Consider the following 17,244-nt stretch of genomic DNA (forward strand, 5'->3'; position numbering starts at 1 on the left):
TCAAATAACTCGTACGTAGGTGGTGATAACAGTAGGTATTTTCCATTATATTGATAGGTGTATTAATAAATTTTAAATCCCTAACACGTAATCGCTTACGTAGTAACTAATTCCGTATTAGTTGCTACCGAATGTAATACACCTTTCACTTGAAATAAGATAGCAGTCTCCAGTTTTAATCAATATAGTCTGACTTTGGTCTCAATCTATTTTAGAGCACAAAAATTGTGCCTATGTTGCTTAAAACCACTAATTGTAAGTTCGTCTTCGCTCACTCGATGAGAAATACATTTTGAATTTAGAACCCTGTGGATTTGTATTAGGTACCTACCTACACATGTCTCAAACGGTGAAGCAAAATCATAGTGAGGAAACCTGCATACCTGTAAAATTTTCGTAATTCTGTACGTGTGTGAAGTCTGGCAATCCGCATTGGGCCAGCGTGGTGGAATAAGGCCTAAGCCCTCTCATTCTGTGAGGAGACTCGTGCTCAACAGTGAGCCGAATATGGGTTGTTAATGATGATGACTTACTCATGAAAAGGACTAGGACTGATCTTTTCTGAAACTAGCAAATTAGAATATCGTTTTGCTGATACCAATTGGTAAATATTAAATTTCTTTTTAAACAAAAATACTATAATTGCGACCAAAAATTTATTAAAATTGGTTGAGCCGTTTCGGAGGAGTGCCATTACAAACACATGACGTGAGATTTTAATATAGGTAGGTACATAAAAAATATGAATACTTGCATGTATTTATTACCTACTTACATTATAATAAAATGCACGGTGCACCCTTAAAATCATTTTTATTTTAGCATTAGAACATTATTTTTAATTGCTAAACAGGCGGGTTTATTCACCTCACTAAATTGCATTTATTGCGATGTGGGCGGTAATTAGATGCCTAGACCTGATATCCAGTATTCCCATTTCCCTACCACCGTTTCGCCACCCTACGGAAGTACGGGAGTCTAGCTTAGTTTGTGGTTTAACTCGGCCCATTTTCACCGTGGTCTTGGAAAAAAAAGCAAGTAAAACCTCTTTCGGTCGCGACCTCCTTTAGTTTTTACTTTTTCCCTCTTTTTTTTGTGTACCCAACTACCCACAGATTAAATCTAAGATAGTGTAAAGTGTGGCAAGTTGCAATTTAACTTTTTAAATGTCTTTCGAACTTAGACATTCTCAGCGTTATCTTTTAGAAGTGAAACATAAGAAAAAAGTAAAAAAGAAAGTAACTTTCCAGGTAATAGAATATTTAATGGTTTCCTGTACGAAATATTTTCCTAGTAAAATATAAATAGATAAAATAAAATTAGGTATAAGTCAGTGCAAGTCGGTTAAAAATGCTGTTTGCAGCACCGCGGTAGGGAACAAGAAAAAGAAGTAAATCACCAGTTTTTTAGTTTAATTAATTTCTTATTTCTTATTTACTGATCCTAGACAATCTCAACTTTTGTAATCATGATCTACGTTGGTTATTTATGTGCAAAATTGACTTTTAGTCTCAACATCGGTGAACAAATTTTTTCAAGATTTATTAGGCAAAATTATCATTTTTGGTATTTATTGTGTATTGTTAAAGTTGCCTACGAGGGAAGGTTTGACGACGCCCAGGAGCGCTCGGGCTCCTATCGGCAGACGACCGACAGGCACTCTACCACATCAGCGGGTTAAAAAGGAAGTGAAAGAGGTACCTAATTACCTATTATTGTTATTGTTATTTTTTTTAAGGTGAACTATTATACATATTTGTGGCTTTGAGATTAGATACCCAATACGTATGAAGTCATGTGTGATTTTTACATGATTGTGCTACGTAAAACAAACGTACTTAAAATATTCAACTAAAAGCTAAATGGCTGCGTTCTTGTCATAACGCAGTGTTCTGCGTAAAACATATAGGTAGTTATAGTACAGACAGCATGGCCTTATTATTTGCGCGGTGTTATGAAGTTATTTAGGAGTAAGTTACAAAAACCGCAAAACACAAAACGAAGACACCAGAACGTGAATTTCAGTCTGCGTCGGACCTTCGATTGTAAACGTATTTTTAATAATAGGTTATTAAAAATATGTTAAATAATTATCAGCCGATGAACGTCCACTGCTGTCGACCAACGTTGCGCTTTCAGGTGCTTTGCCATTCTAGCACCTTGAGACCCCAAATTGGGGCTCTTCGAAATGTGCCCTGCCCATTACCATCTGAACTTCGCGGCTCGCTGAGCTATATCGGTGACGTCATTCGCTTCTTTGTTTATATAGAAGGTTCCAGAAAGTCCACCAGAGATGGACTCTCCGGGCGGCAGCGTGAGCAGCGACCTGCGGCGGCAGAACGAGGAGTTACGAGCGCGGCTCGCGGGTGAAAGCGCTGATCACAGGCGGAGGCTCGACGCTTACCGCCGCTCGCAGCAGGGACAGGCTGCTTTGGTTTCCAGGCTCCAAGCAAAGGTACCTGCTTGCTATAACGGTTTTCATTATTTTTATTCCTTTTTAAAATTTAGATACGTAAAATGTATTTAAGTCAAACGGTTGACGGGTTGTTAACAAGACTTAAAGCTTATTATTTTAGTCGAGTATGAACGATTTTAGGATATTGTGCAAACTGCAAATATTTTAAACTTGGGAAAGGCAAGAAACGCTTTTCTAGTTTTTCCCAGTTTATAAACGAACCACAAGAACTGACTGACAACTGTCAACGTCAAAGTCATAGCGACTTACGTCACATTTGTTTACTTTTAATTTCCAAACAAAGCAAAAGCAATCTATTTGGAAAATAAATATCGTTAAATCTTAGGGATTTCTCTATAAACTTTAATACTACTTACATTAGGTAAAGTCTACGCAACATTTTAAAAATACGCAGCTAGCTATTATTAAACAATCAATACCCTAACCTTATGTTATTCGATCGTTTCGTGCTCAAAGGTTCTCCAATACAAACAACGATGCTCGGAACTAGAGAACCAAATGCTGGAGACTACACCGCGCAGCGAGCCGAGCTACCGTCAGCCCACCAGCAAGATCGCTCTGCCGGCGCCGTCCGCGCTGGCCGTCAGCACTCCGTCCACATCCGACCGAAGGGACGAGAGAATTGCCGACTTGGATACTGCTTTGCGAAGGCTTGAGGATGAGAAACGCAAGTAAGTCCTTCTTAAATATGTCCAACTGTCCTAAGGGCCCCCGCAGACATAGCGTTCGACATTTGTAACTATACCACATACGCATACATAGCAGGCGAATAGACTATAGCTTGGTAAGTTCACTCCCATGATATGCGGGCGACGGGGGTGAAATCGTGCGTGCGGGGAAGTGAGGTGCATCACTCGTGGGGTTTTCATTTATTGTTACACGCCCCCCACGCCCGCATGGATCATCGGGAGTGTGACGAACGAACTTGCCAAGCTATTCTGCGTGCTGTCTCTCTGGATAGTGCTGATAAGTTACATAGGTACATTGGATGCAGCACAAGAACAGCAGAACACTTTCTGTGCATAGTCTAAAATTAAGTATTAAAAAGTGCCATCTTAAGTTAATCTTTTCATTTTAAGATGGAAGCAATGAGTTTATGAGACAATGAGTTTATAAGGTGCTTTTTAGATATTTTTGGTTGTTATTTATATCTTTAATATTTATACTAATTATACTATCTTGCTGGTCCTGTTGATAAATAGTAATTAGGCTACAGATTACTAGGTCCTGGGTGAAGTTGTTTTTTTTCTTCAGATACAATTAAATTCATCAATTATTCTTTTAGAAAGAGTAAAAATATTTTTTTGATGTAGATATCTCTTCTTAGGATTGATCGAAATAATTATAGCCATATAACTGAACTTGCACCTTGTTTCTTGTTTGTTTGTAAACAGATGTGAGAAGCTGGTTTCCCAAAACAACCTGCTACGGGACCAGCTCGAAGAATCTCATCAGCTCAATGAGGCTCTCACCAACGATCTGCAGAAGCTCACCAATGACTGGGAAGCCTTGCGGGATGAGATGTCCATCAAAGAGGATGAGTGGAAGGATGAGGAACAGGTACAAAACAGTGGTTTTTTGCTCTAATGCTTATTTTGAGTGATATTTCCTCTTAGATATACCTAAACTAGAAAAGTAAGTTATTATGTCTTTTATGACAAAATGTATTAAAAATTTAAATGTATTGAAAGTCGTTATTTGACTCAATAACTTCACAGAATAACTCAAATATTGCTGTTACTTCATAAATGTAGAAATACACTTGGGTACTCACAACAAATCTAAATTGTGAAGGAGTTATCTATTTTCTATAATCTAAACCTAAGTAAAAACCACATGCATACCATTGATTCAGAAAATGTTAAGATATCTGAATGTTTTTACCACAAAGATCTATCCCATGCTTTCCGCGTCCAAGTTATTCCTGCTAAATTTAATGTACAACATAGCTTCTCTTAAAATAACAATACATTGTTACAATAAATTCTAGGCCTTCAATGACTACTACTCAAGTGAGCACAACCGTCTCCTGAACCTGTGGCGTGAAGTGGTCTCCGTCAAGCGATTCTTCTCTGAGCTGCAGACCAGCACTGAGAGAGATCTGTACAAAGTGAAGAATGACATCGATTCTGCTGCCCGAGACCTTGTAGGCACTTTGAGTGGATATGCCATCACTGCTTACGCTTCCCAGGGCTCCAAGGTAGATATTACAAATTAAACTTTGTTTATCCTACTAATATTATAAACGCGAAAGTTTGTATGGATGTATGTTACTCTTTAACACTGCAACTACTGAACAAATTTGGCTGAAATTTAGACTGGAAATAGATTTTACTCTGGATTAACAGATATACTACTTTTACACGGTTCCTGAGGGATTTGCGAAAAACTAAATTCCGTTAGTCAGTCGCGGGCGTCCGCTAGTTAATTGTATAATTATCTTTTTTGTTTGGTAAGAGTTGACAAGAAACTGCTATTTTCATTTTAGAACAATAATAATCATCAAAGAAAAATCGTCTAAATCCAGTGCACTTAAGAGAGCAAATCTGATTAATAATTGCATATAGAGGAAAAAATCGCAAAATCATTGGAGCTACTTTTCAAAGAACCTGGCACCCGTACAGGTGAATCAATGGAATAATGTTAAATTGTTCTGTTCACTTGCTCTTTGCCAGTTTTAAGCCTCAATAGTTCAACGGTAAGAGCGGTCGGACTCATCATGGAGGGGTGGTGGTTAGATCCCCGCCCGTTGTCTTAACCACTCCTAACACAGTCCTTGCCTACTAATTGGAGGGGAATAGGAATATTGGTCTTTTTTAAAAAAATATCGCAAATATTCTTTATTTTTTATAAAAAAAAAGGTTTTAAACGACTTCAAAAAGGAGGTTCTCAATTCGAGTCCATGTTTTTTACATAAAGTGATTAGTTCCAGCCGGAAGCTCAGCAAGTGTCCAGCACGGGTGGTGCATCCGCTCCAAGCTCCACCGTGGAAGTGCTCCGTGTTGAGCTACACACTGCCACTGCACAGCGAGACTCTGCTCTCGCCGAGTTGCGGGAGCGCGACAACCGCATACAGCGCCTGCTGGGGGAACTGCAGGGATTGGTGAGTAGACAATGGAGGGAATATAGTAAACTTCTAATATGTCCTGAACACGATGCATATGTCAGTGTATAAAAACATCAGTAAGACCTACCTAGACTAGTGATAGTGATAGTGATTAGTGCTAAATGGAAGATCACGTGAACAAAGTGACCAAAAGTAATAGTTACTGAAAGACTAAGATTAAGTTATTGGTCCATTATCTTAGTATAATAATAATATAAGTTTAGGCTAAAGTTAAATTACTAATTTGTCACATAAGTATGCTATAAAAATTAATCCTAAGAAGTAACAAATTGGTACTTAACAACAGAAAAAAAAGTAAAAGAAAGGCCTACCTGAGCGAACTTCAGAGCGAACTAAAACCTTCACGTTGTTTTGAGGAACCAGGAGTCGAGAGCTTCTTGACCAAGTGGAATTAGTATAAGCTAAGCTGAAAAGACCTATGTAGGTCTTCTTAGCTTAGCTTAGCTTATCCTTACTAAAATGTATGTAACCGATGTTTTTCTATGACAACAGGAGGAACGCTGCGACTGCGCGGAGACGCTGTGCTCGGAGGCGGGCATCATGCGCTCGGCGCTGGAGGAAGTCGCGCGCGCTTTGATACAGGACTCGGAGGCCGACGCCGCGCCGCAGCATCTGCACCTGTCCGAGCGGTAAGTGTCCTGTCAGGGGTCACATTGAAGGAGAAGAAGATCTTTATTGCACACAAAAATTTATAATTTAAACAAGTAGCATACAAGGCCTTATTTTTTTGTGCCAGCGTTGAGCAATTTAGTGCGTGTCCATACATTACCAGCACATGGCTATTCACTACTGAACAAATATGCCTCCTTTAACAACTTTAGTAGACTTTCAAACATCACAGTCCTGAGTGTCACGAGCTACACAGCATGTACTGCGAGTTGTGATTGCAAAAACGATTGCTTGACGTCGAAAGTCCCTGATTTTCAACGTCATCCAGATATCGGGTTTGATCCGGTTTCAGGGCTGATACACTATATCCCAAATAAGCCCAAATTCCCTTCTCGAACAGCCTTCCAAGTTGAATCCTAAGGCTCACAGGTAACCCTCTTAGGGAGATGTTTCGTTCTTCTCTGTTATTTTGCTTTCTGGCCCGTCCAGGCGATGCTATCCTCACCTCCCGGTGACTCCGCTGAAGTCCCACAAATAAGCCTATGGCGATTACACAATCAGAAGAAGAACACTGCCACTTTAAATAAGGTCATATTATAACCCAGGTCACCAAAACGCGGCGCGCCGTCGACCGGCAACGCCACCGCGTTCGCCGAGAGCACCATCTCCGCCGTGCAGGCCGCGCTGCACAAGTACCAGATACAGATACACGAGCTGCAGGTATGTATGACGTTTAAAATAAAATAAATAAATAAATTTATAGAAACCCTGCAGGCAAAAGAAGTGTAGGAAGAAGAAAGAAGTCCTGGCTACGAAATATAAGGGAGTGGACTGGCTTAAAGACAGTCGAAGACAGACTTTTCCGCCTTGTCATAGATAAGGAAAAGTTTAGAAAGCTGACCGCCGAGCTTCAGTATGGAGAGGCACTCTAAGAAGAAGATAGAAACCCTGAACTACTTTTCAGAGTGTATCCAGATTTTTTCAAGATTCAGCAGCACATTGTCAAATGTTCATGTTCTCTTAATATCTTTGACATCACATTATTTACAGCCATTGCTTGCTTTCGACTATCGCAAATTAAATAAAATATTTGTAGCCTTCTTCAAAAGTGGATTTAGAAAATAAAAAAAACTAATGTTTGACAACGGTTATGATTCACAATATTTGTCAGGAAATCTTAATTAACACATCAAACTGTAACCAAAATAAGATGCTAGAATTGCAGATAATGACCTTGAGTGGAGTCAGGCACTTGTGAACGTTGTGTTTAGGGTTAAATGCGCTTTTGACAAACACTCCCCTTTTCTACACAAGTCACTCTCCCCGCCTATCCCAAGTAACCCATAAAGAATTACACGACAAGAAATGTGGACGGCTCGAACGCCACTAAACTAAACCTGGCTGTACGACGAGCACCTAATATCACAAGTCGTTCCCGCCAACCAATTGCTACCCCTCTCTAAGTCCCTATTCTTTACGGAAACAAGTCTCCACCTAGCGTCGACACAAACCAACACGAGATCAAGCGACGTCATGTCCATCTCAGACTACTATTTCCTACAGTATATTTACAAATAGTCTGTATTTTACTTGAGTCTAGATCATTTATTTCAAAAACATTTCTAACTATTATTAATCATGTTTTAGGTGAAACTGCAAAACACTAGAGAACAACTCCTCACAAGTAGGAAACATTGTGAAGCAGCAGATAGCACAATAGGATCTTTGGAAGGAAAAGTACAAGATCTGCAAGGTAAGCATGATATTTTCCAAACAGCGTTTTTGTCTTGAACATTCAAGTATTCCGATAGACCTAAGATACGTCAACGATATTACTCATGAAGAGATAAATAATCAGTCGACCTATAGCGACCGAACCGGGAATATATCTCTCGATGGGATGAAGCGACATTTTAAATCTAACGCCGTTTGTCGACATTTAGTCATTATGTCTCCTCGAGATATTATGTCGTGACGCGATTCTTAGGCTTACAGGACCATTAAGATTAACCAAACATAAATCTAATCAAAAAATATGTCAGGCTTAATATGCGTAAAATTTTAATTAGTCTGAAATATTTTTTAATAGATTCTTGTCTCTATATTGTACGTAAAATATTATTTTTTAGATATTAATTATTTGAACCAAGAAATCATTATATAAAAAGCGAAAATTAAAGTACGGAAATTTAAATTCACATAACGCCAACACGCCAACTTGTCACCATTGATCAAACGAAATGTGACGTCATTTGATTTATCGGCGTCGATATTCATACTGTTTTTATCTATTGTGAAAAATACTGTTCATGACAAAATAGACGTTCTTGCTACTTCCAGTTTTTAATTTTGAATCAAATTTTATAATAAATAACTATTAATTTATTTGCAAGAAATATTACACACCCATACCATAGAGAGTCAGGTCAAGTATCATTAAAATCTGATAGCATACTTACGTTAAAATGATCTTCAAATAAAACTGATATTGGAGATACTCAAGACCTTACACCATTGTTTTCTTAGTATCACTGGTATCACATCGCTTGGAATACGAAAGAACACTTTTTTGGAATATCGGGTTTAATATATATTGGTTTTTCTGTAGGTAAATTAGATCAAGCCAACACAGATCTCAATCAACTGTTGCAAGAAAAGGAATCTATGCAGAAGACAGTCGAAGCGCTGAGAATCGATAAGAATAATCTGGAACGAAATCGTGTTGAAATTAATGCTATGGTTCGTAAATTGTAGATCATTCCCAAGCACGTTCATCCTATCTTTGTAATCTATGTGCAATAACCTCGACTTGTTATATATAAAAATATGTGCATTTGTAGGTCCAAAACTGTTTCTTGGATCTTTTTATACTCATAAAAGACTACACCCAACCCTACAAACGATTTTTGCACTTTTTGAAGGCTATAACCTGATACCACCAATTTATGATTTAGAATTATTATATTATGTACTAGCGGGCGCCTGCGACTTCGTCCGCCTTTAGCCTTTAATTTCCCTTCACTGCTCTGCTCCTATTGATCGGAGCGTGATGAAAAGTATACTATAATCTGTCCAGGAGTATGAAGAATAATTGATTGTATCAAGTTTCGTTAAAATCCATCGAGTAGTTTTTTTTATAACGAACATACAGACAGAGAGATATAGAGAAAAAAATTTTACTGATTGCATTTTTTTGCCGTTAGTATCGATCGCTAATCACCTCCTGATAGTTATTTTGGAAATATATTTCATGTAAAGAATTGACCTCTCTACAAATTTATTAATGTACTAGCGGACGCCCGCGACTTCGTCCGCGTAACAATTGATGTAAACTTCTCTCCCCCTACCCTAACCCTACCCGTACCCTATCCATACCCTATCCTACCCTACCCCTACCTTATTCCTACCCTACCGCTAACGCTAACCCTTCCCTACCCATACCTTACCCCTACCCTAACCCTACCCTACCCGTACCCTACCCCTACCCTACCTTACCCTACCCTACCCCTATCATACTCCTCCCCTACCCTATACCTTCCATAGCCTTCCCCTACCTCTACCTTGCCCCTACCCTTCACTACCCCTACCTTATCCCTACCCTATCCTACACTTTCCCTAAATTACCCCTACCCTACCTCTATCCTACCCCTTCCCTACCCTCAGCAAAATTGATCCAGCCTTTTGAGCGTGGTGCAATGACCAAAAGACTATAATTTCCCAAGCGACTTCTATGCTAATACTATAAAGAGGTAAAGTTTGTGTGGTTGTCGGGGGTAATCTCTGGATCTACTGGACCGATTTGGAAAATTCTTTCTAGGAAGCTACGTTATTTGCGAGTGTCATAGGCTATGTTTGATCCCCATATTCACACGGGAACGGAAACTACGTAAATGAAAGCGCCGGGCGTCATATAGCGGAATTTCTGCGTCTTTTAGAAATTTTGTATTATCTCCGAAACTATTTAAGTAATTAACATACTGTAAAGAGCAAATCTTATCTCCATAATATCCTTGTGATTATTAAGTAATTTATTTCAATAAGGATTAAAGTTTAGTGTGTGTAAAGTGTATAAATAATGACGTAAACTTAAGTATATAAAATTAATAATTTTTAAAACACAAAAGGTACTATATTTGCTAATATATAGAAGATAGATGTATGGTGTCGCGGACTTTTTTGTAGAACTTTTAAAGACACATAAAGTCTCCATACATTAATTTCAATTTTACGCAATAGTTAAGGCAGCGCATGCGAATAAGTCTGTTTAAGAGGATTTTCAGTCCGACCTGTATGACAAAAACTGTGATAACTCGGCTAATATATATGATAAAAATATAAAATATAGCCTATAGCACTCCACGATAATGTAGCATTCTACTGGTGAAAGAATTTTTGAAATCGGACCAGTAGTTCCGAAGATTACCCCATTTAAAAAATGTGACAAACTTACAAACTTTACCTCTTTATAATATTAGTATAGATAGATTTAGGATTTATAGGTAATGATTAAGAAACTATTGCTTTTAAGGTGGAGTCCTTAACATCAGATTACGAGAAACTTCAGAAAATCAATTCCCGTCTCGAGAAGAACATAGAGTCTCTAGAGGGAGAGAAACGCGCTCTGAACTCTGAGGTGGACCGCCTACATCGAGAGGCGTCGAACAGAGAGTCTGTTTTAAGGTATGATATAGTTTCCAAACCTGTATCCCAAATACAGACTAAATAATTTCAACATTGTAACTATACCATTTTTCCTCTGTTTTGGGTTTCATTGTGTCTATCAATATTATAATGATAATAAGCATAATATTTATAATGATTTACAATAGTTATTAAACTATTTTTTTAATGGGCGAAAACGTGATAGATCGATTATTCAAGAAAATGCAAATTTAAAATGGCGTTTGTTTCGGTGTTGCAATGAAGCGAATTGAATTTTTCACAAATCCCTCGGGCACCATGGATTTTTCCGGGATAAAAAGTAAAGCCTATGACTATAATCTATCTCTACTTTAAATTTTAGGTGATTCGGTTCAGTACCCGAGACGTGAAAGAGTACCATTTATACCATCAAAATCATCACTTTTTCTTAAATTTCGGGAATCCATGGATTTTTTTCGTGATAAAAAGTGGCCTAGTAATCCAGAGTAAAATCTATTTCCATTCCAAATTTCAGCCAAATCGCTTCAGTAATAGCGGCTTTAAAGAGTAACAAACATCCAAACGTACATACATCGTTACAAACTTTCGCCTTTATAATATGAGTAGGTCTAGACATGAGTGTACAAATAGGAATTACTTTTAGGGCCGAAGAGGAGCGTTCATCACGAATGCGTTCAGAGCTGGTGACAGTAAGGGAGGAACTCAACAAGACAGCGCTGGCCAGAGATCTTCTAGATCAACAGAAGTTGGAGGCAGATGCCATATTGTCGCAGATGGAGAAAAATAGAAGTAAGATAGAGATAAAGTAATTGTTTAGTTATTGTAAGCCAAATGAATAAAATCTGTAAATGTTGAACTAAGTAATACCTGCTGGTTATTAATAGCATCTAATCGATTTTTTTTGCTGTTCTCCGCGAAAAACCGATAAATCCAAACTACAGCGTAACCCAGATCCCACAAAATTTTCTACTTGACGTTTACTCTATAACGTCTCAATGCGGGAGATTTCAAATACTTGAATTCGTCGAATTTCCGCAGATAATAGCAAAATAAATCATTAGTCATGATTTAATTTCTTCAGGTGACCTGGAGATAGAGCTGGAAAGAACTCTGTTAGAGCGCGGAGATTTCCAAGACTTAGTTGAGAAGTTGCAGAATGTTGTACGAAACATGGAATCCGATAAGAAGAAGCTACAAGAAGACGTTAAACAAGTAAGTAAATTAAGTGGAATCTATGATTTATTAAAAATAAATAAGACGATTGAACTTGAAAGCTATTTTTTTTTAATTCTAAAAAAATACACTCGAATGAAGTATGTAAAAGTTTTTTTTTATACTTTCCATCTTACCGCCCATAAGTGCCTCCCATATTCAAATTTTATCTATTGACGATACATCCATGTATTTGTGTCACAAGAATTGATATGTGTATCAAATTTCAGTTGGATTGGTCCAGTACGTTAGGAGAAAACAGACAGTTCTTAAAATGTGCGCGAGTGAGATTATAAGGGTTCCGATTTGTACTACATACTATACTAAAGGAGATTTTTAGTTTAAAGGCTACTTATTTATGGATTCGGTCGTAATTTTTAAAATGCAAGGTTTTTATTTTTGTAGTCAAGCTGTACATACGTATAAAATATTTTAATAAAGATAATTTTGAATTTGACAGCTGGAAGACGAAAGATCATCGCTCTCGAATCAATCGTCCGACCTACAGGGTGATCTGAATTCTCTACGCAAAGAGTTACTAGCGGCTGAGCAAAACAGAATGGAGTTGGAGGCGGATAAAGCTTCTCTGTTCGAGAAGATCAAGTTCCTAGAGGGAGAGAGGGAGAAGGTTGAGATGGAGTTGCGTCAAGTGATGAGGCAAGAGATGTTTTTTGAATTTAAATTATTTTGTTTCTTACCTATTTCTGGTTCAATCGCTAAACCTTTCTTGACGAAATTGTGCACAAATATAAATTGTATCCTGGAATCGGACAAAGGACAATTTTTATAGTGGAGTTCCCGTAGGATAAATAAAAATATCTAAACCCACGCAGGTTATGCCTCATCATAATAATAATTAGCCGATGTACCCTTAATCTTCGAGGACTTCCAAACAATACTGTAACCCGCTTGATGAACCTTAACGTCCGTTTGCTCTATAAACTATGTGCGCGACCCTAGCCACGTTATTTCGGCTATTTAAAAACATATACTTATTTTTAACCAAAAAAAAAACATGTTTTTAGGGAGCGCGGTGAGCTGAGTTCTCAGTTGACTGCGATGGCTCGTAAAAAGGACACGTTGAACGAGGAGATCATCCGTCTGCAGCAGCGACTGGAGCAGGCCAACGAGACCATCGGCCGGCTCAACCGATCTCTGGACGACCACGTCAAGGACTCTGAGGAAAAACAGGCAAGTATAACTTTCTGTGACATTTGAAAGTTTGCTATACATATGTTATATTTTTGCGGAGATAAACAATCTTTTCTTTCGATAAATAGCTTCACGGTTTAGGAGTGAGTACTTATTCATAAATTCTCGTCTTACTCTGTAGTTATGACATAATTATTGACAATGTCTGTATCAAAATAATGAACCTGGACGTGGGTTATGGTCACACACCGTAACGAGAGAGTCTAGACTGATGTCACTCAGTACACAAACCCCTTCTCCAAGGGCAAGTTTTAATAGGAAATCCCTATGAAGAGTCGTTCTGCGCCCTTTATCTAACTAGCCTTCAAGCTTATCTACAACACCACTTTATTGTATGTTATGTAGTTTGCTGAATTCAGGAAACTGTTCAAATCCTGGGTTTAATGAGATAAAAAAAAAAATTCTCAGCTCGGAGTTGAGAAGGTGGTGTAACACCCCCAGAGCATATATATTAAGCCTTGGGTCCCGGTCATCTCTTATTGGTCGCTAAAAATATTGTCACCCCAAGTCTGATAACCTGCATTGAAGGTTTATCAGACTTGGGTGTGGGGATAGCAGTGGGTCTAAGCTCCATATCCCCACTCCTATAAGGAGAGAGACCTAGACCTAAAATAGGATAATGATGATGCGAAAGTGTGTCACTCATCCATTTCTCGTCTCCAATAGCTAATGATAGACAACTTGGACAAAGACAAGCAGCACCTGCAAGAGCAGCTCGCGGGCGTGCGATCAGAGAAGGACGCGCTGGAAGCAGTGCTGTTCGACACCGCCAACATGTTGGAGGACGCGGACAACAAGAGGACCAAGCTGGAGCACGACTTGCAGGAGACGCTGGTTCAACAGGAGAATTATAAAGGTAAGTCACGCTGATTAATCTTCTTACTTGTTAATAAAATTCACTTAATAACTAATAAGTGAAAAAAGTCACAGTGAACACAGTCAATTCATCTCCACCTCAACCCATCTCAAAAGGACTTTACAAGACGCCTTGTGCGACAAGTGTAAAACTAGTGGTATTGTCTGACAATAATCACTTTAGCATAACAGATGTTTTGTTTCAATATTATGGAACACACTCAGTATTGTTTAAATTCTCAAAAAGAAGTGACACATCGTTTGTAGTGTTGTGATTTGAAAAACGAAAATGCATCACGACAAACGAGATATATTAAGCCGACGGGAGAATGAGGCACATTACACTGTATCTGAATATATAAATGCGAAAGGTCATTATGAAATCTCGGAAACCACTTGATGTACAAAGCTAATATTGGGCAGAGAGGTAGTTTATAGTTAGTAGGTATCCACTAAAAACGGATTTTACAATAGGGTCGGGCGGACGAAGTCGCGCACTTTTAGACCTTTGTGCTGTTTCTTGGATTCATAAATTGTCAATTGTACGATGAGTGAATTACGAGTATACACATCTTTTTCAAAATCATAGACCATTAAAAATTATCCAGATTTCCAAAAAAATAAAAATTAAGCTTACAAATTTTTATGGTCATAAAATATTAAAAACGATTTTTGCAATAGGTCAAATTGCTCGCCTGACAAAAGATCTCGAAAACAGCGAGAAGAAGCTTCGAGAAACGCGCAACAGTATGTCACAGCAGTCTGGCAAGAAGGAGGCGGAGTACCAGCAGGTCATCACCAACCTCAACAGGACTACCACTGAAAATATTACCAAGCTGAAAGAGGAAAAGGTATTTAAATATATACTAATATTATTAAGGTGAAGAATTTATTTGTGTGATTGATTTCTTGCCGAGCTAATCTCAGGAACTACTAGTTTGAACTGAAAAATTAAATTTTGTGTTGTCTAGTCCATTTATTAAGTAAGGCTTTTAGGTTTTATAACATCACGCTACTAAGAATAGGACCATTAATTAAAAATTATTCCGATTGAGAGCTTTGGTGGCATGTTCTGCATAAACTGTTAAAGTTAGACAAAAATTATGTATGACGGAACTGGTTCCCGTTAAAAACTCTAGAATCCGAAGAATTTAGGGCATTCTAAGAGTGTATGCCTCGAAGTATCTTCTACATCGCAGAAGTAGCATATCTCGTTATGCATCTTTCCAATAGCGAAACGATCGGTTTATTAGAACGTATCCCTTACAGGAACTGTTACGTCAATCGTTAGAGCAAAAATTAAGTCAAACTATTGCATCATTGACGAGCGAGAGGGAGGCATTTGAGGCCGCCGCAAGAGAGAAAGAGAAGAAGCTACTGGCGGCCAGAGATCAGTTGATGATGCAACACGATGAAGCAATGCTAAGAGCTGAGAACGATAAGCAACAGGCTCTGCTTATGGGTAAGTTTGAAACGTCCTCTAGGCTCTACACTATTTCGAAGTTGATCGAACTTGAGCGAGGAGATTAGTAGTATAGTAAAGATTTTCGTGATAGCTCATCCAACCGATCCAAGGACTGCTGTCTAACAAACCAGCACTGCTGTATTTCGTTCCGAAAGGCATAACAGCTGGATGTAATTTAGAGCCTCAATAGCTTAACGGCAAAGCGGTCGGACTAATCACCGATGGGTGGTAGTTCGAACTCCGCCCTGTTAGTCTATTGTCGTACCCACTCCTAATACAGTCTTTTCCGGCTAATTGGAGGAAAATGAGAATATTGGTCATATTTAAAAGATATGGTAAATATATTTTTATATAAAAAAAAAAAATTAGAACGTAAACAGGCGAATGAGCCATAACACTTACGCCTCAGATTAAGGGTCACAGGACATCACTTTGTTGGATATGATTATGTCATAACCAGCTAAGTGTTTATCTGTTTATAGGCGATGTTTTTCTACTTACAGTCAGTATTAACAACGGGATTTAATTGGTGTGAACACGTGATCATCATATATTTAAATTAATTTAACCAAAGTTAGTGTTCTTGGATGCGTTTCACTATAATGTTGTTTTGATTAACTTAGCGAATTGTCACAGCCCACCAAGAGCACCAGGCGCTCCTGGAAAGGCTGGAGGAGGCAAAGCGCATCCTGTGCTGTGAGCAGAATAAGCTGGAGCGCGCGCGCAGGGACGCGCAGGCGCGCTCCGACCAGGACAGGAACCACATCAACCAGCTGAAGGACGACTTGGCCGCACTGAAGACTAGGCTGGAAGAAGCCAAGTGAGTATTCAATTATGAAGATTCTTTGTTAGGTCTTAAAACCAGCGAAAGATCCCTAATAGGTCTCACGGTAATTTAGAATATCGCACTCTTTTTTGTTGCGATGGGACAAAAGAAAAATTTTAGATTAAGCCGCTGTTGGTCGACAATATATTATTTTGTCGTTACCAGATATATTTTTAAAGCATGTTAGGCGTTCATGGCACGTTTAATCGAGAAATTAGAGAGCGATTTAATAATCGCATTGCGTCTTGCTGAAGACAAGGCTGGAAGAATCTAAGTGAGTATTGAATGATTAGTACTCAAGTTTAGCTTGTTAAGAGTATTTTGTTCGAAGTGAACTCGAAGTGTGCGGGTGACGTTATCAGTGCGAGGGTATCTAGCTGCCATTATACCTTAATTTTGACTTCTGCGTGATAATAAAGCGCTGTTTGCTAAGTTTCGTGGATGGAATACCAAAATGATTCTTTGTACTTCTTTTTGTACCAGAGCAACAGCCGAAGACGAATGCGCTCGTTTCGAGAATCGCATCAAGGAGCTGCACCTGGAGAAGGAGGCCGTCAACCGCGAGTGTCAGGAGACGCGCGCGCAACTCTCGCTGGCGGAGGACAAGTACGACGCCGCGTACGCGCAGCTGCAGGACACGCTGCGGAAACTGAAGGATTGTGAGAACATTTTGTTTTTTATACGAATGTGTTATTGTTTGTGTCGTGTAAAGTATTGCGTGCGTGTGTATAATGGTTTTCTAGGAATTCAATTTGTGAAATGGATTGTAGATCTATAAGAAAAAAAAAATATAAAATGTT

General features: G+C 38.6%; 1 protein-coding gene across 1 annotated transcript in view; it reads left to right on the forward strand.

Moving 5' to 3' along the window:
• Positions 1-1,594: 1,594 nt before the first annotated feature.
• The window catches only part of LOC112051531 (rootletin), a 33,276-nt gene continuing 17,626 nt past the window's right edge, over positions 1,595-17,244 (forward strand). Inside the window, exons 1-20 of the mRNA XM_052883790.1 lie at positions 1,595-1,697; positions 2,270-2,455; positions 2,933-3,147; positions 3,871-4,036; positions 4,467-4,676; positions 5,403-5,579; positions 6,096-6,232; positions 6,818-6,932; positions 7,860-7,965; positions 8,821-8,951; positions 10,741-10,892; positions 11,518-11,663; positions 11,956-12,086; positions 12,547-12,743; positions 13,112-13,277; positions 13,965-14,154; positions 14,835-15,004; positions 15,423-15,615; positions 16,255-16,438; positions 16,928-17,103. Coding sequence (XP_052739750.1) covers positions 2,294-2,455; positions 2,933-3,147; positions 3,871-4,036; positions 4,467-4,676; positions 5,403-5,579; positions 6,096-6,232; positions 6,818-6,932; positions 7,860-7,965; positions 8,821-8,951; positions 10,741-10,892; positions 11,518-11,663; positions 11,956-12,086; positions 12,547-12,743; positions 13,112-13,277; positions 13,965-14,154; positions 14,835-15,004; positions 15,423-15,615; positions 16,255-16,438; positions 16,928-17,103 — 3,124 coding nt within the window. The 5' untranslated portion in view covers positions 1,595-1,697; positions 2,270-2,293. The remainder of the gene's footprint in view (positions 1,698-2,269; positions 2,456-2,932; positions 3,148-3,870; positions 4,037-4,466; positions 4,677-5,402; positions 5,580-6,095; positions 6,233-6,817; positions 6,933-7,859; positions 7,966-8,820; positions 8,952-10,740; positions 10,893-11,517; positions 11,664-11,955; positions 12,087-12,546; positions 12,744-13,111; positions 13,278-13,964; positions 14,155-14,834; positions 15,005-15,422; positions 15,616-16,254; positions 16,439-16,927; positions 17,104-17,244) is intronic.

The sequence above is a fragment of the Bicyclus anynana genome, chromosome 10 (assembly GCF_947172395.1).
Source record: "Bicyclus anynana chromosome 10, ilBicAnyn1.1, whole genome shotgun sequence".
NCBI lineage: Eukaryota > Metazoa > Arthropoda > Insecta > Lepidoptera > Nymphalidae > Bicyclus > Bicyclus anynana.